The sequence below is a fragment of the Lepidochelys kempii genome, chromosome 6, assembly GCF_965140285.1.
Source record: "Lepidochelys kempii isolate rLepKem1 chromosome 6, rLepKem1.hap1, whole genome shotgun sequence".
NCBI lineage: Eukaryota > Metazoa > Chordata > Testudines > Cheloniidae > Lepidochelys > Lepidochelys kempii.
The window spans coordinates 19,253,598-19,274,343 of record NC_136385.1 but is presented as its reverse complement, the minus strand read 5'-3'; the positions used below and the strand labels follow the sequence as shown (position 1 = coordinate 19,274,343).

The window sequence follows — 20,746 nt, the reverse complement described above, 5'->3', positions numbered from 1 at the left end:
TGGGTTTAGTATTTAAACTTCATGAAAATCTGGTGGGATGTAGCATGCATTGTTTTCACTTATCTGTACCCTGTTCTAATGGAATAGCAAATGTTTGCATTGAATGTGCCTTTGTAAGGAAGTAACTCATCAAACAAGAAAGAAGCTGTGTGTAATGCAAATTAAGAACTCTAACAGACAGGGCCGGATTTACACCTTACACGCCCCTAGGCACAGCATCTTCAGCGCCCCCCCCACCCAGATAGCCCCCTCCACAGACCCCCAACACAACTGCCCAGAACCCTACATACCACCCCCCGACACACTGCTCAGCACCCACCACACAACTCCACCACCTCAATTGCCCAGTGCCTCCTACAGATACTCAACTGTCCAGCGACTCAACATACAAAGACCTCCCCCACAACTCGCACAGCGCCCAGCAACTCCCACAAGCCTCCCACTGCTCAGCACCCCCCAACTCCCTCAATGCCCAGCCCCCTCCCCACAAGCCCCCTCAGAGACCCACTTTCCTGTGCCCTCCCCCCCAGCCACACTCACCAGCCCCACTGGGAGATGACTGTATCTGTCGGGCTGAGCTGGCAGCAAGGCCGGGGCTGGTTGGGGATCGCTCTGGCCCCTTGGGAACAGCGATCAGCCAAGTTGGAGCAGGAACAGGAGCGGGACCTACCCAGGCCAGGCTCCCTCAGGACCCACTTGCCTGGCATGGCCCCCTGTGTTGGTCTGATGAGCTCTTCCCCTGGCACAGGGGGCTGCTTTGCCTTCCCTGCTGGCAGGAGTGCTTCAGCAGGGCTGCGTAGGGCCATGCCCCCCGACCCCCCAGCTTCCCCTGCTGGGGCCCAGGAGTGGCAAACTTTTAATTTTTAGGTGCCCCTAGAATGACTGCTCCATGAGGCATGCGCCTACTGTGCCTAATTGGAAATCCAGCCTGATTAACAGAAATGTCTTAATCCTGTGCATTGAAAGCAGATGGTCACTGTGTGTGAGATCAAAGATCCGTCTCTAAGTGCATTCCTCTTTTCCCGCCAAGAAAAAAAGAACCTATTTACAGGCCATCTCATCCACTTGGTTTCTGTGAGCAGCAGCTATTAATGTGGACACAAGGAAAAATTCTTCATCTTTTGACTGATTGAATTCTTATTTTTATTCTCATTTTAGTTACCACTAGTAGTGTCCACTCCCACACATGCCTCCTTCCTGCTCTGTACATCTTCTAAAGTTCTGCTCCTTTTGTGCTGAATTGTAATGTGATCCAACTGGTTCTCTGTTCTGTGATTTGTTCACCTCCATCTCTGCTACCTTTTGAAATTATAGACTGTAACTCACCTGTACATATATCTTTACCTGCTTTAACCTCTCCGTAACTTCCATTTCTTTTTCTGGGGGTGTTTCTACACAGGAATGGAAGCCTAGGGTTAGTGGAACTTGAGTCACCTGACCTGTGTCTGGAAACCCTGAGCTTGAGCATCTACTCTGCAGTTTAACCCTAGGTTAAGAATTTTCTGACCGGTGCTTGAACCTAGGACTCTGGCACCCACACTGCTGTGCACAGACCCCAGTCAAAGTAACCCTATCCCAGAGTGCCTAGCGCCCACTCCCCCTTCCAGTATCAACACTCAAGCCCTAAGAATGTGTTGCACTCTACTTACTGCCCACCCTATTTCCTAACTGTGACGGTGCTGTCGATGGGACTCAGGTGCCCATAAGGACACACGAGTACCGAAAATGCATAATTAGCGCCCTTGGTGGCTGTCTCAATGGAACGACTGCAGTTTGTGAAGATACTGAACTACCATCTAATCTGAGAACTGGGCTCTCCACCTCTAGGCTGAGTCACACTGGCAGGAAAATGCCCATGTACTCCTGTTCTGAGGAGAATTAGGACGTCAGTCTCCAGGGCTGTCAAACTAGTCAAATGAAACTTTGCAATTCTTAATTTTTAAAGTGCAACGTTCAATGAAGGTGGTTTTGTGCGGTTGTTATTATTATCTATTTTTGTTTTGAAGTTTGACATAAAATGTAGGTTTCAGAGGAAACCTGGCTGCTGCTGGCTATGGAGCAGTGAAGTGTATCCCTAGGGCTTGGGGTGCAGTGTGCTCCACCATCCTGCTACAGCCAGGGAGACAGGGACAAGGGATCCCTGGGAGTCTGTGGGGAAGTTTTGGGGCTGGCTCCCTCTCAGCTCAGCATGGCTGGGGGAGGGATGACCCCCAACATCCTGGCAGCCACAGGCACTAACTTTATTTCTCCCGGTCAATGATCCACCTCTCCCCACCCCCCCTCCAATAGGGCCCACCCTGGCAAGTGATGGGTGACCAGCCGCAGGTCACGGAACCGCTATGGCTGGTGGGTGCTGAGCACCCCCTATTTTTTAATGTGGGTGCTTGAGCCCCAGAGCACCCATGGAGCCAGTGCCTATGCTGGAAGCTGGGAGCTGCCTCCCACCTGTCAGCATTGCTCCCTGCTTCAGGCAAGCTCTGCAGAGCAGCGAGGAGGAGCCATAGACAGAGCTACCACTGCAGAAGGCTATGGAGAGTTTCAGGGCTGGCTCCCAGTTGCTGCCCTGACAGTGAATAATGCCGAGGTGCACCTACACACACAGCCGCAGGGAGTTCCAGGGGGCCAGAGAGCAGAGTGGGGACCAAGCGGCTGCCCTGTAGGGATGGGGAACAGCTGGGTGTTAGGGGTCATCCTCCCCGGGCCGTGCTGAACTGGGAGCTCTGCCCTCCCTGGGGCTGTTTGTGCAGGGGCACCTGGGCAGCATGCACCAAAATCTGGCTGTGCTCTTGGGACCAGGAAGCAGCTCTCCTTGCAAAAAGTTTCTTCTGATCAGTCTCCATTGAAAATCCTGCAGGCTCTCTGACAGTGTGCTGGCAGACCGCTGTTCAGCAGACAGTAGGTTAACGCTGATCTGAGCTGCTGCCGTTTGCAAAGGGCGATGTGGCTTCTGTTTGTAACAGAGTGCAACAGACTGCACCACCCATTGTCCGCACAGACAGGACTAAGGAAGTTGCCCCAAGGAACTCTGGGATACATCTGGAGGGACCCGAGTCAAGTAGGGGCCACATGCACAGAGGAAAGAAACAGGGCTCGGACCCTAGGTCCCAGCTTAACATGGGCTCGGACGCTCCAGTCCTGCAGGGTCCTGGACCCTAGGTTTGAATCCTAGATTAACACAATTGATGTGTGGACACAAGGGCAGTTAGGCTTGAGCCTAGGCTTATATTCCTGTGTAGATATACCCTTAGTAATGAATCTCTCAATAGCTTACTATAGGATTGGATGCCAGTGTCTTTGGTGTGAGATCTAGGACGCAAATCGCCCTTGGTGAGTGACTTGTCTTTTGGAAGGTGTCCACGCTTCCAAGTCCCCCCCAGACAGCTTGACAGTCCTGGTCTAAGGAAAGGGATGTGCAAGTGTAACCCACCTTACCTAGAATGACTCTGTCCCTCTCTAATGGCTGGACCACATGGAAGAGTTGTGCTAAAATCACCAGAGTTTGCAATACTGACAGTTCTCCACCCCGACCTGAAACCATGAAGAAAGGCAAAAACTTGCACATTTTCCCTTATTCACAGTGGCTGCCATCTCCTATTACTCCCAATGAGGCTCAAGCCAGCAATATGGCTGCCATTTCCTTATAGTCCATCTGCTCGTGGAAGTCAGGCTGCCCTTCAGAAAGTTGGCTGCCACCTCCCGCTGTTTACAATGAGATCGAAGCCATGCCCACAGGCAAAATGGCTGCCACTCTGTTTTGGGGGCTATACAGGGCACAGGGACTGTGAGGTGCTTCAAGGACAGTGCTAAAAGTAGATGGAGCAAGTGAGGGGGAGCAGAGCATTGGGGGGAAGAAGGAGACAGATTTAGTGGTGCAGGAAAATGGGCTGCAGGGCGATGTGTGGGACGGAAGGGAGAAGATTGAAGGGGGCTCTGGAGGAAGAGGAGGAGTATTTACGGGGTGGAATGCTGTCTAGTCTCTGGCAGAGACGTGGCGGTTGGGGGAAATCAGGGAAATGCTGCTTCTTGGAAATGGCTAAAACAATCGCATAGTATATGTACTGTGACTTTATCACTTATACCAGGGGTGGGGAACCATTTTTGTATCAGGGGCCATTGACCCACTGAAAAAATTAATGGTGGGCCACACACATTGAACTCACTTGCCCGTGGGGGCACAGAGGCTCGGGGCTTCCCACCTGTGGTGGGATGAGCCAGTGCTCGCAGCTCCAGCTCCGGGAGGGGCGCTGAGATTCAGGGCTTTCCCCTGCTGCCACACACATGGTAGGACAAGGTGGCACTCGCGGCTCCAGCCCCACGGGGGTGGGGGGTGCTGAGGCTCGGGGCTTCCCACCTGTGGTGGGATGAGCCAGCACTTGCAGCTCCAGTCCTGCGGGCAGGAACCCCTGAGCCTCGGCACCCCCCGCAGGGCTGGAGATGTGAACGCTGTCTTGCCCCGCTGCGGGGGGAAGCCCTGAACCTTGGTGTCCCTATCGGCGGGTGAGTTGAACGTGTGCGGCCTGAGGGCCAAATGAAAATGAGCAAGGGGCCGGATCCGGTCCACGAGCCATAAGTTCCGCACCCCTGGCTTATATCTTTACATGAATAAGTTTCAAGTTCTTTAATATGTATATCTGTAACTCATCAACCCTAACAAGAGTGTAAGTTGTATGTGCAAGTGTGAGGTCAGCATTCCTTGAACTATTTACGATCCAGCCTTTCGTTTATCCAAGGAAATAAATTTGGAGGGGAGAAAGTCAAGACGGTGATTGGAAAGAGATAGCAGTTCCTCTACGTGATGGATGAGGAGAAATTAAATGCAGTCTCCATCTGAGCAACCAGGGAGTGGCATGGATTTCTGTGTACATTAATGATTGATTTTTCAACCTGATATCATCTCACACGCAACAGCAAAGGAGTAGAGGGGAGTTTATAAGTCAAAAGGGAGACGAAAAAAAACCACACCAGAATTAGATTTTTTTGGAAGTCTCATGATTTTCAGGGGGCCTAACTCATGATTTTGGAAGTCTTAATGTTTGCAGTCCTGGGTTGTTGGGTTTTTTGGATCTTACAATAATGGTGTCTGTAACATCAAAATGTGCTGCATCTGGGATTTGCTCAAAACCACTGGGCTCTGTCCTCGGCTGCACCAACTTCACACTCTGCGCTGATGAGGAGACTGAAGAAACTGGTTATAAGCCACCTCTGCACTCCCCTGATCCTGGGCCAGGTGGGGGACAAAACGGCCTCTGGTCTAACACAGAGGAACCTCAGGGCTGCCCCAAATTACCCCAGATGCTGTGCTGGCTTAGAAGAGGTGGAGCACCGTGCACTCTGCCCTGGACATACAGCTCCACGCTCCTCCACACCCCCTACGTAGAGGCAGGGCGATGTAGGGAGTGGGTGATACAGAGTTCTCTGTACCTGCTCTCTGTCACCAGAGGTTAATCCTGAGTCAGGGGGATCCTTAGCTGCCCCTTTAGGGCAGCTGCCCAGCTGCTGTCCCTGCTCAACAGGGGCTGAAGCCTGAGCCTACTACGTGCCCTGTAGGATGTTGTGATCCTCCCTGGTACCCGGAGTTGAACTCACAACATCAGTGTTACCAGGCACAGACGAAAGGGAGCCGGCTGCTACTTACTGTAGATTCTGTAGTTTGCAGTTCAGGTGTTTTAGCCCCTCACACAGCAGCCGCACTCCGGCCTCTCCCAGTTCGTTATACCCCAGGTGCAGCTCTGTCAGGCTCCGGCTGGTTCTGAGAACAGCAGCGAGATCCCTGCAGCCAGCGGCTGTGACACGGCACCACTTCAAGCTGCAGGAGAGAGAAAAGCAGAGAGGGGGGATCAATGCGTGAATGGGGCTCGTGACGGCTGCTCTGACAGCTGGCCCCACCCACCAGCCCCTCTGTCTGACCAATCAGCATCCAGAATGAGTAAGACGTCCTGTTACAGACTCTGTCCCGAGTCCCACCCCTTATCCAGTGAGAAACCAGCAGCGGGTGGGACTGCCTGTCTAAACTCCACCCCTTGCCCTTTGCCCTTCACCAATCAAAAGTGAGAATGGCCTAGACACTTCAAATCTCTGCCACTGACCAATGAGGAAGAAGGTTTGGGGTAAGACTCCTTCCTAAGCCCCGCCCCCTCGCCCTTTCCCTTAAAGTTGCCCTTTAAGTCCTGCCCACTCAGGTCTGGACCAGTCAGGCTGGACTTGGCACTGATCAGCCCTGGGATGGTGCGACCCAATTGGAGCAGCCCCATCGCTCCAGGGAGGCTGTAGGGGGAGCCCCCTCCCCAGGCAGCTGGGCCAGGCTCAGAGCAGGAGGAGCTGGGAGATCCTGACCCTCCGCGCCCCCGGCACTAGCTCTGCTGCTCCCTTGGAGGACACAGACGCCTCCTGTGTCTGCCCCCAGCTCTGAGCCTCAGGCCTGGGGAGGGGAGGCAGCTGCGAAGCCCAGCACTGGCAGCGTCACACCCACTTTCCTCTGAGACCAGGGACCGAAGCGGGGGAGACAAAGAGGAGAAGATCCCCCTGGCAGGGGGTTTCCCAGGGTGTGGGGAGGGAAGAGCCCCTGAAAAGGGGGCGACTGTGTGAGCCTGTTGGCAGGGCCTGATCCAGAGTCTCTGGTGAGGTTATAAAAGCAGAAGTTCTGTTGGTTTCTGTAACCCCCCTGCAGAGCCTGGGCTCCTAATGGAGCTGCCAGCCAGCTGAGTGGGTAACCATGGCAGCAGGTTATAACCATGTGCACTTCAAGGACCACCCGCAAGTACGGCTGTCTTTGTCCTCCTTCAAGGCTTCATAATGAGCCCCCTGCACACCCAAACATGATCCCACTCCCATCTGCTAAATCTTGCACACACGTCGAGAAACCCCTTCCACCAGAGCTGTCACCTGCACGGCCTCCTTCATCACCTCCTATGCCTTAAAATATTGTTACTCTGCCCAATGGGGAAGTGCGATGGGACCCCCGGGGTGCAACCTGTGACTGTGGGACCGCTGTGCCCCCTTTACTCTCTATTCTGGGGTGTCTGTCACAATGCCAGACTGGTGGCAAGCAGCAAACCCCTGCAGGAGCTGTTACCCCTCAGTACAACTGCGTGTGGAGCCCCACACCCAGCTAGATTGCGTGAATGCTCCCAGAGCCACTCATGAACCACAGAGAAAGGCATCAACCAAATCCCCCCAGCTCCAAGAGTTGTAGTTTAGGAATATACCGTCTTGCACTGCTGAAGACCCTTTCTTGAGAAATGTCAGTTTATTAATTGGAAATTAAATGGAAAGTGGATAATACACCAGCCTTTGTAACCTGAGCAGATTTCCCAAGCACTTCAGTCAAACTCACTGGTAAAGATAAACATTAAACTAAGTTGATTGATTACAAAAGGTCAATTTTAAGTGATTAGAAGTGATAGGCAAAAAGTCAGAGTTAGTTACCAAAGAAAACAAAACAAGTGCACAGTCTGAACCTTAAACCTGTAAGACACCAGGTAGTATTTAGAGCAAGCAGTTTTCTCACCCCACTGGATGTTAAAGTTCATAATACACAGGTTTCACCCTGGAAACCTGGGTCTGTCCCCTCTGTTGGAGTCTACAGTGCGTCTTTGTTGCTTGCACTGCAGGTGGGGGAAGGAAAAAAAAAGGTGACGCATGGGGCCACTGGGTTCTGTTTTATACCCTCAGTCCATGTGCTTAGAGACCACAAGTCCAGGCCCGTCTGGTGGGCGTTGCTGAGTCACCAGGCAAGGTTGAGCCATTCCCCTGGTGTGTCCTTGTGCAAGTGAGTCATTGAATTGTAACTCCCTTGCTGGACAATGCGGTTAATGGATGTTCGACACCCGCATGGGCGTTGGGTACACCCCTGGTTAGTGCCTTTGGGGAGCTAGTATCTGGGCACTTTCCAAACCCCCAGCATATTTTAGTGACAACCAGACAATTCTCATAACTTCATATGCATTAATGATATACAAATTTAGATGGAACAATGGGTTTCAGCAGATCATAACCTTTCCCATAATACCTTCCATGGAATGCTTTGTATGCAATATCACAATTATATACAAATGATGAATTTGGGGGTTACAGGGTGCTCCCCCAGGGTGTAGAGTGTCACAGGAGGGAAATCTCTACATTTGGGAGAGAAAAAAGCCCCTGAATTTGTACAAGAGAGAGAAGCCCCCATGACTTAGGGAGCCCCTAGAGTCTGTAAGGCTTTGTAGAGCCCCCAAGGTATTTTGAAGGCAGGAAAAGAGGAGCCTGCAATGGAGGGAGGGGGAGAGATTCTAAGACTGGGTCGAAGAGGGGGAGAAAAAACCCAAAGGTTTATGTGGGAAGCTGAGGGCATGAACCCTAATTTGGAGAGGGGTGAAGAGAAGAGGGCATCCAAGTTGAAACAGAAGAGAAGAACCCCACAAGATTTAAAGCTGAGAGAAAGAGAAAGAGAGAGAGAGAGAACACACCTGAGAAGGTGAGGAGAAAGAGAGTTCATCATTCCTGAGCTCAGAGGCAAGAATAACCTGATTTTTCTTTCTAAGAAAATGTTAAGTGTAAAATAAGTTTTCAGTCCTGATTTAACTATAAATCTGAATGCAAACTCAATCCTAGTGCTGCTCATGCTCCTCCATACATTCTCCCATTGACTCAAGTTGAGGCTGAGTTTTAGAATATAGTTGTGTGTGCATCTATTGGCAAATAATCATATCTATTTAGGGTCTTGTGGTTTTAATGCACCTCTATATTAACAATATGTAATTTGAGACATTAGAAAGTTATTCTAGTGCAGAACTCCAGATGAACACCAGGAATGCTCTAATTATTCTAATTGTGTAGAATTTTGCCTTTGAAATGTCTGAAGACCTTCAAATATACTGGAAATGGCACCTGACATTTCACAAATATTTGGAAGATGGCCACCCTCCTCCTCCAGGCAACTCTACCTGGATTTTGTTTTGCCTCTTCATAGCTTTCACATGTTTGTTTGAGTCTGGTTCGGTCAGTAGTCAGAGCTTTTTGAATTTTTCTGACACACTTCAACAAATCACGCATATCATGGTCAGAAAATCTATCAGTAGTACTGGCCCTAATTTTTAAATGCTGATTGTTAAGTAGCTCTACTTTAATAAACCATAACCATATAAAAGAGAAGTCGTGTCCAATCCAAAAAGCACATTTCTGAGCCCAAAAAACACAAGCGAATGAGCACAGTTCTCTGCAGGAGAAAGGAGGCTCTTGTAGTTAAAGCCCTGGATTAGAACTCAGAGATCTGTGGTTCGGCACTTGGCTCTACCACCCACTCCCTCATGTGACTTTGGGCAAGTCACTCTATCTTTATGGGTCTCAATTTTCCATCTGAAAAATGGGAAAAATCATATTCCTTCCCCCATCCTTTGTCTTTCTGGTCTCTTCTAGCAGGGTGATGCTATAGTTAAAGTTTAGACCAAGTTTCTGTTTAAAATTCAACTCTTCTAACTGTTTTAAAATCCACATGGCAACTCAGATTGCCTTGAAAGTTGGTGAGACTCATGAGTGCCTGGGATTCTGTAAGTGTTCCAAACTTTTAGATGTTTGACCAAGTTGTTTCCAAAATACGGTCTCAGGGAAAAAAACAGCTTTTGTTAAAGGTGACAGCTTTCAGCAGCCTTTTTGTGCTCACAGGGTATGTCTACACTGCAGTTAGACACCCACGATTGGCCTGTGCCAGCTGATTTGGGCTCCGGGGATCAGGTTCTGAGGTTGTTGAATTGCAGTGTAGACTTCCAGGTTCTGGCTGCCAACCCAAGCTCTGGGATCCTCTAACCTCAAAAGTCCTAGAGCCCAGGCTCCAGCCAGTGCCTGGAAACCTACAATGCAATTAAACAGCCCTCGCAAGCCCAAGTCAGCTGGCACAGGCAGCCACGTATTTTCAATTGCAGTGTGGACATGCCCACAGAGAGTGATCAAACCAGGGCTCAGATCATTGCGCCAAGTTGCCCAGTGCTCAAGGGTTCCTCCAACAGAGAGTCTGGCACCCACCCGCCCTGTGGAGAAAATCAAATTAAAACTTTATTTGAAACATATTTTGCTTCTCTATATTACAGTATCAGAAGCCTCCCCTTCCAAATGACACTCTAAATGGATGAAACTGATCCCGTGTGGACAGAAGAGTGAACAGGATTGTTAGCCTTTACTATTCTACATCAGCTGCATAGCTCAAAGGAATAGTCAGTCATCTTTTGATCCTGACCCCAAGTCAGTTTGACCTCCCACTTGGGGAGACATTTGGAAAAGGCAGGATAGCAGATTGCTAAACTGTGTGTCTGGGGAGAGTGTTATTTTGGGGAAATAGTTACGTGAATGCTTGCTGGCAAGGAGGAGCATTTTAGGGGTGCAGAAGTGGGGGAATAGAGGGGAGAGGGATTTGGGACTGCATTGAGGGAAGGGGATAAATGGGGATGGGTGGCAGAGGAGGTTTAGGGGCTGAAGGTCTCAGGGAGGGCGAAGGACACATAGGGATGAGTGGCAGGGTGCTTGGGGGAGACAGGGGTGCCTGTCACCCCCACATTTTTCCCTTTGGTATGTGCAAGGATTTGGGGTGTCTGAGACCCATCCCTATCAGGTCATGTGAGCCAGGTGTTGGAGGGCTTGCATTTCTAAGGGTGTCTGAGTCCTGCTCCCTCCATGTGTGCCAGGATCAGGGGAAGCCCTGCCCCTCTGGGTGGGCATTTAGAAGAGGCATGCTGGGAGCAAGCACCAAGAACACACTGTTGAGACTGGGGTGAGAAGCTGGGCACGAGTACAATATGATAAAACTGTCAAGGTTTCGGGCCATAGAGCACGGATGAGATTTCTCTCACTGGCCCTGTTAGCAGCACATTGCAAACATCTCAAATCATGACCATTATCCCCTTTCCGCTATAGCAAAATATACAGGAGGCAGAGAGCACTGAGAGCTCACAAAGCAACCATGTGGCCTTGTGGAAAAACCACTGGCCTGGGACTATTCCTAGCTCTGCCACTGGCACTGAGCGAGCTTGGGTTAGCCATTTCATCTCTCTGTGCCTCGATTTCCCATCTGTGAAATGGGGATACATGATGTAAAGATCTTTGAGAGTGACAGATGAAAAGCACGATATAAAAGCTACATCTTTTGATTATTACCTAGCCACAGAAGCATAGCAGCTGCAAACCTAGGTGACAACCACCGACAAACATTTCTCTGTTTAAAAAACGAGCAAATTAAGTGGCAAGTAACTTAGATAACATGGAGTCAAGGCTGCCTGGTGACAGCTTGTGCCCTTCCAGAATGCTGAGTTCAGCGAAACTCAAACTTCTCAAACCAGTAATCACAGAGTTAAGGTAAATACACAAACAACCTTAACTCTGCCCTCTTTGAGCGATGGCGCAATGTGCCACAAACTGGCATTCTGCCTTTTCATCGTGATGCAGAGGCTCTACCTGCACTTGCCTGACACTCAAACACTGAGCCTACTCTCCTGACAGAATACCACACTGGTAAAGTTTAACCTCTTCATACCCTTTTCCAATCCCTTTCCACTTGCACACAGGATACACCCTAACCCTATGTCTTCCCCTTCCCATCATTCAATGTACAGACTGCACTCATATTCCCCACCTCACGACTGACAATACCCATGGCAAGAAGATCCTAGTGCCCTGCTACCTACACGACCTACTCAGTTCTGTACTGAAATGATGCCAGACGGGAACCTCAAGGTACACATACGTCTCTTTCCTTTGATAACACACAAGCAGACGCAGACTCAAATCACCTCATATCACAATCCCAGCTATCCCAAGCTTTATCCCGATTTATTCATCCATCATTCAATAGAGTTGCACTTAACACCAAGAACGTTTTGCCAGCTCGGGGTGGGGGGAAGTTAAGGATGCGTGAACATTTACCTTAACTCTGAAATTTGATTTTTGCTGAACTCCACATACAGGAAGGACACGGGCTATAAATGGGCAACAATTAACTCTGTGTTAATGAAGTTTTCTACCATTTAATTTAGACTGTAGGATCTTCCAGGCAGAGACTGTCTATGTGTATTGTTGCTCCTGACACCAGTGTCCAGTTCTGACTTCGGTTTTACCCCTCTCCTGAGTGGCAGTATGTGTCCAAGGCCTTGCAGATCAGAGGAGAAATCAGTGACAAGGAGTCTGGGTACACTCGAAGTGCACCTGTAACTCTTCTGTAGCTCACTCAGCTCCCTCTCTCCCAAAGCTGTGTTTACATAAAACCTTCCATAACTGAAACACTGCATGTCTCCCCAAGACTGAAAGGTTGCTTACATCTGAAACAAAAAGAATTGGGACACCTGTAACAGTGCCACCTGGGGGCACCTGCCATAACAACATAACCCGTGCCTAGCATAGTGAGACCCTGATCTCAGCCAAGGCATTTTACCACTATTGCAATTCACTAATAAATAATACTACAACTCCTGTAAATAAAATGTGGAATTGATTCTGCCACCACCTGAGTTGTTTGTGGTTGACGGGATGAACAGAGGAGCTCATTGGAGCAACTTTTCATTGAGATATTGGAATCCAAACAGGAGACCCCCTGTGATGGGTTTGGTCACAGAGACCCCCTTGGAACTGTCACCTGACATGCTGAATTTACCTATGAGCCCTTTTTCTCTGCCAGTTTGGGCCTCCAGAACCCTACCTTGTTGAGCCAGACACGCTAGCCTGCTGCAACACAGACTCAGGGTCTGAACCACGCCCCCAAAGCTGCAGACTTAACTAAAAACAGCTCAGCAAGTATTCCTGTCTCCAGCACCCAGACACCCAGCTCCCAGTGGGATCCAAACCCCAAATAAATCCTTTTTATTCTATATAAAGCTTGTACAGGGCAAACTCATAAATTGTCTGCCCTCTATAACACTGATACAGAGATTTGCACATCTGTTTGCTCCCCCAGGTATTAATCACTTACTCTGGGTTAATTAATAAACAAAAGTGAGTTTATTAAGTATAAAAAATAGGATTTAAGTGGTTCCAAGTAATAACAGAACAAAGTAAGTTACTAAGCAAAACAAAACAAAACACGCGAGTCTAACCCTAATACATTAAGAAACTGAATTCAGGTAAAACTCACCCTTAGAGATGTTTCAATAAGCTTCTTTCACAGACTAGACTCCTTCCTAGTCTGGGCCAAATCCTTTCCCCTGGTACGGTCCTTGTCACTTCCAGCTCAGGTGGTAACTAGGGGATTTCTCATGACTGGCCGCCCCCTTTGTTCTGTTCCACCCCCTTTGATAGCTTTGGCACAAGACGGGAATCTTTTGTCTCTCTGGGTCCCCACCCCTCCTTCTCAATGGAACCTGATACATCCATTCTACCCTGTGCCCAGGGTTCCTGCATGGACAGGTCTCCCATAATGCAGCCTCCATCCACCCATGATGCCTCATACCTGTTGGTCAGAGGAGAGTCCACATTGCACTAGGGCAGATGTAGACCTCCAGGGAGTCTGGCTCATAGAAGTATGATGACCCGAGATACAACTCCCATAAGGCAATGTGCAAATAGGGACATACAGTTGAATGAAACGTTTTGGGTCAGTTCAACAAAAAAATATTCTCACACAAAGTTTCTATTTTGTGGAAGCTGCATTTTCCTTCAGGAAATCATTCCAGTGGTAAATTCTTGACCAGCTCTAGACAATTGTCTGCACATGTCATTAGCTGTCAGAGCAAATTCTTCTTCTTTAAGTATTGGAGCATAAAATGTACATGATCAAGTAACAAATTCAGTTACTGCTACAGACCTGTAGGTCTCGCTCCTCAGGAGGGAACAGGATGCTGCAGTTGCACTGAGCAGGGGGATCTGCTGCAGCGTTGTGACTCCAGCAGCCAAGGGGAGGGGTGGAAAATGGATGGAGTGGTACATACTCTGAGATGGGAAATCACTGACAGTGGGTGGGTGGGTGGCGGGTGGTCTTTGATAGCAGGTGATAGTTCCTGTCTGGTGCAGGCTGTGTAGTGAAGAGTGGCACCTCCTGATCATCAAGAGGGAAGAGAAGGAAGAGGCTAAACAACACGGATGGTGGGAATAAAAGGATAAAACAAACAGCGCTGAGATGAGTCCTATCCACCTACAAAGTGATAGGGAGAGCTCTGAGACCTTGATAGAGGCCTGGTGGCAGAAGCACCTCAGCCCTCTAGGCACCATATTTGATGTTCTGGGGACAAAAAAGGGGAACTTGCATTGGAGGTTCGTGGCATTAACCCCAAAACTCCAGTGAGGGACAGCAGCTGGTGCAACAGGAGACTGATTTTGCGGCTCACTCTGCTCATGCTTTTCCAGAGGGCTCAGCATCCAACGTGCAGATCCTTTGAAAATCTGGTGGGAAGTGTCACAATGGGAGCTGCTGGGTGCTGAGCAACTTTACAAATCTGGCCTCAAGTCCTCAGAGTTGCCCAGAACCTCAGAGGCCTGGGATGGGGCTTCTACCTTAAAAGCAGAAGAAAAAGAGCAGAAATGTATTGAAAGAGAAAAAGGAAGAGCCACAGCTTTCCCCAAAAGATTTAGTTTTTTATAATGAGTCCAACATTGGCACCTGCCCTGTTTATAACTGTAAACACACAGCTCCATCCCCAACAGGCTGCACTTCAAAGGGTTTTTCTTCAAACTGGTGGAGGCTCTCAGCTGAGAGCACATTCAGCCCCATGTCTGGGAACATCAAAGGCAGAAGCCACCATGGCTGGGGCTGAAGCTTAAACCCAAGCTGAGCATTTCTGCTCAGTTGGGGAGGTTTAAATCTTCGGAGTCCTGGGGTCTCTTTGTTTTTATTAGTTATATTTAGGAAAATTCGAGGTGGCAAAAATTATTAGAATGATCCAGAGTTCAGGATTGGGCACACTGCCGCGTGGCACGGGGCTGCCACGTACGGGCTGGGTTCCAATCCTGGAAACAGAGCGGTGAAGTCGCACCTGCACAGTGTGGCTCTGCGTGCCGGAAGATGGTGCTCATGACGGAATTGTGAGTTGAGAGCTGGATAAAAAAGTCTGCTGTAGTTTGCCCACTCCAGTCTATAGTCTCTGATCTCACTTTTGACCCCGGCCAGTCCCTGGATCTCATTGACAGTGCCACCGTTGGCTCAAGCCCATCTCTACACCTAGCTGCAGCCTACACCCCAACCACTAGGCCTGCTGTTCAGAGGCACCGTCTGATACCCTTGCTCTGACCCAGTATAGCCATTCTTATCTTCTACTGTCTCTGTCTCTCCCACCAGCCCAATTGTACAGATATTGATCTCAAAAGCCCAAAGAGTTAAAGTTGTCTATAAACTCTCTGCCCAACATTAAACAGCGATAGGAAGGTTTGGGGTTATTTTAAACAGAGGCCTTTTGTATTAGTCAGTTATTTGGCAAACAGCCAAAAGCATTCATTCCAATTAGAAGTTTAGGATTAAATACAAGAAAGAACAAGAAATCAAAACAGTCCCTTATATTGAAAATATGGCGGAGTAATTATGCAAAGCAAACTCAGTCAAAACCTTTGAAATCTTTCTTCTTTCGGAGGCAAAATATCAGAGTCTCTTATTTTCAGAACAACCTTTTCTTGATGAAAAGGAAAGGAGTAATTTTACTATCAGTTCTGATGTATAGAAGGCATTTACTTACCTTTTTTTTAACAGACACAGGGTGGAAGAGAGATGGGATAGAAAAGATGGGTGAAATAAGGGTTTTGTGGATGTTTTTGGAGCACCGTATTGCCGATTATTTATGTGTGGATGCTTTTTGGCTGGCAAGTCGACCATGACACCTGCTGCTTGGATCCTAGTTTACGATCTGGTTAGGGATGTTATCTGAGCGGATCTTTTCTTCTTAGACAAGGCAGGCTTGGATGATAGTATAGCTGACTTCAGGATTTGATGAAAAGACAAAAGAGTAAGAGAGAGAACAGAAGGAAAGAACATGGGGCGGCAGAAAAGAACACAACAAATAAAGGGAGAACAATGCCAGTTCTTATGTGCTTCTGCAGCGCTGGTAGTTACATACGCCAGTGCTGGGCTGAGGACTGGACGCCAGTTCATATTCGCAGGTGAAAACAAAGTTACTCCAATGAGTTTAAGGCCAGCCGGACTTCCTCTCAGGGAGAAAGTCCTTTAGATGAGCCGAGATGAGTTGCAGTGCTGGCAGCTTGGGGGATGAGCTGGGATGCAAGGTGGGATGGGAGATGAGAGCGGGAGCTTATTTGAAGTGATCTGAATATTTTCCCCCCCAAAGTCTCTTTTTAAGGAACCCCAAAATAGGAAAAGCGGGCATCATAGTTCATCCCCCTTATCATTTTGTCCACTAAGTAGGCCTAATATCCATCACACCAGTTTCTGGCTCCACATCATGTGTTTTCACAAGCATAATTTCAAAAGTCCTTGGATTATATGAACCTGGCCTTTTGGGTTTAGATTAATCTATTTTCTCTATGTGGTTTTCTTGCACCTCTGACAAGACTCAATGTTGTAAACAGTTTGGCCTGTTTTTCGTGGTTATTGTAACATCTTATGGACTCTCCCATGCTTTTTACATCACAGCTCACAATGGGGGTACAGCTCCTAGGCCTAATAATTGCACCTGCTCCCAGCTGTGACCATCAGGCCTGGGGAGAGGAGGCAGCCGCCAGGCCCAGAACTGGCAACATCACACCCACCTTCCCACTGAGACCAGGGATCAAAGTGGGGAAAGACAAAGGAGAAAAGAACCTCAGAGGAAGCATGATCCCTGATATTTGGGGAGAGAAGAGCCCCTGAGAGGGGGTGACCATGTGAAACTTTTGGCAGGGCCTGTTTCACACTCCCTGTTGAGCTTATAAAAGCAGAAGTTCTTATGGTTTCTGTAATGCTCCAGCAGAGTCTGGGCTCCTGATAAAGCTGCCAAGCATCTCAGTGGGTATCCATGGGAGCAGGCCGACTATGAGCATGTGCACCTCAGGGACCAACCCCAAGCATGACTGTCCTTGTCCTCCTTCAAGGCCTCACAGGGAGCCCCCTGCACACCCAAGCATGAGCCCTCCCCACCCCCAACACCTTCCAAATTCTGTACACACATCCAGACACCACATCCACCAGAACTGTATACGGTAGTGACTCCTCCATCACTACAGTTGCCTTGAAAATATGGTCATCCGACTGAAGAGGGAGCAGAGCCCCCAGCATCTGGGAGAGTAAAAGAACCACTGAATTTGTACAAGGGAGAGAAGCCCTCAATCCCTGGCTGAGCCCAGAAGTTCTGTATGGGAGAATAGAGCCCCCAAGATATTTTGGAGGCAGGATGAGATGAGCCCCCAGTGGGGTGAGGGACTCTAAGGTTGAGGTGAATATGGGGAGAAAAATGCCATAGGTGTATGTGGGAAATTGGGGAGCTAAGCCCTAACTTGGGGGACAGAGGCTGGGGAGAGAAGAGGGTATTCAAGATAAAGTGATGGTGAAAATCCCCATAAAATTTATAGATAAAACAAGAGAGAAGACACCGTAGCAGATGAGGAGAAAGAGACCTCAAAGTGGGGAGAAAAAATTTAAGGGGAAAGAAGGACATATTTTTCGTTGCATACGAGAAACTGAGGATTTTCTGGACAGAACTCAGGATAGGCTTCTAGGGGCACAAAGCTCTAAAGATATAGAGCAGGTTGCACAGAGAAGCCAAGAGGCCAGTGAAGAAGCTTGGCAACATGTGACCTCCAGAAGAGGTAAGCGGAATGTCCGGGTTCCAGTAACACAGACACAGGTAACTAACCGCTTTCATGTTCTCTCCACAGGTATTGTTGCGGAGAGTGGACCAGATGATATGTCTGGGGCGAGAAAGCAGAAGGAGACTCCGCTGGTTGGAAGGCATGAGATGCTATGTCCTGAGGTTGGGGGTTCCACGACCACCACTCCCAAGAGGAGAAGGCGGGTGGTGGTGGTCGGGGACTCTCTCCTCCGGGGGACTGAGTCATCTATCTGCCGCCCTGACCGGGAAAACCGAGAAGTCTGTTGCTTGCCAGGGGCTAAGATTCGCGATGTGACGGAGAGATTGCTGAGACTCATCAAGCCCTCGGATCGCTACCCCTTCCTGCTTCTCCACGTGGGCACCAATGATACTGCCAAGAATGACCTTGAGCGGATCACTGCGGACTATGTGGCTCTAGAAAGAAGGATAAAGGAGTTGGAGGCGCAAGTGGTGTTCTCGTCCATCCTCCCCGTGGAAGGAAAAGGCTTAGGTAGGGACCGTCGAATCGTGGAAGTCAATGAATGGCTACGCAGGTGGTGTCGGAGAGAAGGCTTTGGATTCTTTGACCATGGCATGGTGTTCCATGAAGGAGGAGTGCTGGGCAGAGACGGGCTCCATCTTACGAAGAGAGGGAAGAGCATCGTTGCCAGCAGGCTGGCTAACCTAGTGAGGAGGGCTTTAAACTAGGTTCACCGGGGGAAGGAGACCAAAGCCCTGAGGTAAGTGGGAAAGCGGGATACCAGGAGGAAGCACAGGCAGGAATGTCTGTGAGGGGAGGGCTCCTGCCTCATACTGGGAATGAGGGGCGATCAACAGGTTATCTCAAGTGCTTATATACAAATGCACAAAGCCTTGGAAACAAGCAGGGAGAACTGGAGGTCCTGGTGATGTCAAGGAACTATGATGTCATCGGAATAACAGAGACTTGGTGGGATAACTCACATGACTGGAGTACTGTCATGGATGGTTATAAACTGTTCAGGAAGGACAGGCAGGGCAGAAAAGGTGGGGGAGTAGCACTGTATGTAAGGGAGCAGTATGACTGCTCAGAGCTCCGGTACGAAACTGCAGAAAAACCTGAGTGTCTCTGGATTAAGTTTAGAAGTGTGTGCAACAAGAGTGATGTAGTGGTGGGAGTCTGCTATAGACCACCGGACCAGGGGGATGAGGTAGATGAGGCTTTCTTCCGGCAGCTCACGGAAGCTACTAGATCGCATGCCCTGATTCTCATGGGTGACTTTAATTTTCCTGATATCTGCTGGGAGAGCAATACAGCGGTGCATAGACAATCCAGGAAGTTTTTGGAAAGCGTAGGGGACAATTTCCTGGCGCAAGTGCTAGAGGAGCCAACTAGGGGGGGCGCTTTTCTTGACCTGCTGCTCACAAACCGGGTAGAATTAGTGGGGGAAGCAAAAGTGGATGGGAATCTGGGAGGCAGTGACCATGAGTTGGTTGAGTTCAGGATCCTGATGCAGGGAAGAAAGGTAAGCAGCAGGATACGGACCCTGGACTTCAGGAAAGCAGACTTCGACTCCCTCAGGGAACGGATGGCCAGGATCCCCTGGGGGACTAACTTGAAGGGGAAAGGAGTCCAGGAGAGCTGGCTGTATTTCAAGGAATCCCTGTTGAGGTTACAGGGTCAAACCATCCCGATGAGTCGAAAGAATAGTAAATATGGCAGGCAACCAGCTTGGCTTAATGGTGAAATCCTAGCGGATCTTAAACATAAAAAAGAAGCTTACAAGAAGTGGAAGGTTGGACATATGACCAGGGAAAAGAGTATAAAAATATTGCTCGGGCATGTAGGAATGATATCAGGAGGGCCAAATCGCACCTGGGGCTGCAGCTAGCAAGAGATGTCAAGAGTAACAAGAAGGGTTTCTTCAGGTATGTTGGCCACAAGAAGAAAGCCAAGGAAAGTGTGGGCCCCTTACTGAATGAGGGAGGCAACCTAGTGACAGAGGATGTGGAAAAAGCTAATGTACTCAATGCTTTTTTTGCCTCTGTTTTCACTAACAAGGTCAGCTCCCAGACTGCTGCGCTGGGCATCACAAAATGGGGAAGAGATGGCCAGCCCTCTGTGGAGATAGAGGTGGTTAGGGACTATTTAGAAAAGCTGGACGTGCACAAGTCCATGGGGCCGGACGAGTTGCATCCGAGAGTGCTGAAGGAATTGGCGGCTGTGATTGCAGAGCCATTGGCCATTATCTTTGAAAACTCGTGGCAAACCGGGGAAGTCCCGGATGACTGGAAAAAGGCTAATGTAGTGCCAATCTTTAAAAAAGGGAAGAAGGAGGATCCTGGGAACTACAGGCCAGTCAGCCTCACCTCAGTCCCTGGAAAAATCATGGAGCAGGTCCTCAAAGAATCAATCCTGAAGCACTTGCATGAGAGGAAAGTGATCAGGAACAGCCAGCATGGATTCACCAAGGGAAGGTCATGCCTGACTAATCTAATCGCCTTTTATGATGAGATTACTGGTTCTGTGGATGAAGGGAAAGCAGTGGATGTATTGTTTCTTGACTTTAGCAAAGCTTTTGACACGGTCTCCCACAGTATTCTTGTCAGCAAGTTAAGGAAGTATGGGCTGGATGAATGCACTATAAGGTGGGTAGAAAGCTGGCTAGATTGTCGGGCTCAACGGGTAGTGATCAATGGCTCCATGTCTAGTTGGCAGCCGGTATCAAGTGGAGTGCCCCAAGGGTCGGTCCTGGGGCCGGTTTTGTTCAATATCTTCATAAATGATCTGGAGGATGGTGTGGATTGCACTCTCAGCAAATTTGCGGATGATACTAAACTGGGAGGAGTGGTAGATACGCTGGAGGGGAGGGATCGGATACAGAAGGACCTAGACAAATTGGAGGATTGGGCCAAAAGAAATCTGATGAGGTTCAATAAGGATAAGTGCAGAGTCCTGCACTTAGGACGGAAGAATCCCATGCACCGCTACAGACTAGGGACCGAATGGCTAGGCAGCAGTTCTGCGGAAAAGGACCTAGGGGTGACAGTGGACGAGAAGCTGGATATGAGTCAGCAGTGTGCCC

The 20,746-nt window shown here is 49.1% G+C and overlaps 1 protein-coding gene across 1 annotated transcript in view; it reads right to left on the bottom strand.

Annotated features, from left to right (window-relative positions):
* Positions 1–20,746, bottom strand: part of LOC140912507 (NACHT, LRR and PYD domains-containing protein 12) — a 284,723-nt gene that overhangs the window by 97,176 nt on the left and 166,801 nt on the right. The window contains exon 9 of the mRNA XM_073346992.2: positions 5,636–5,806. Coding sequence (XP_073203093.2) covers positions 5,636–5,806 — 171 coding nt within the window. The remainder of the gene's footprint in view (positions 1–5,635; positions 5,807–20,746) is intronic.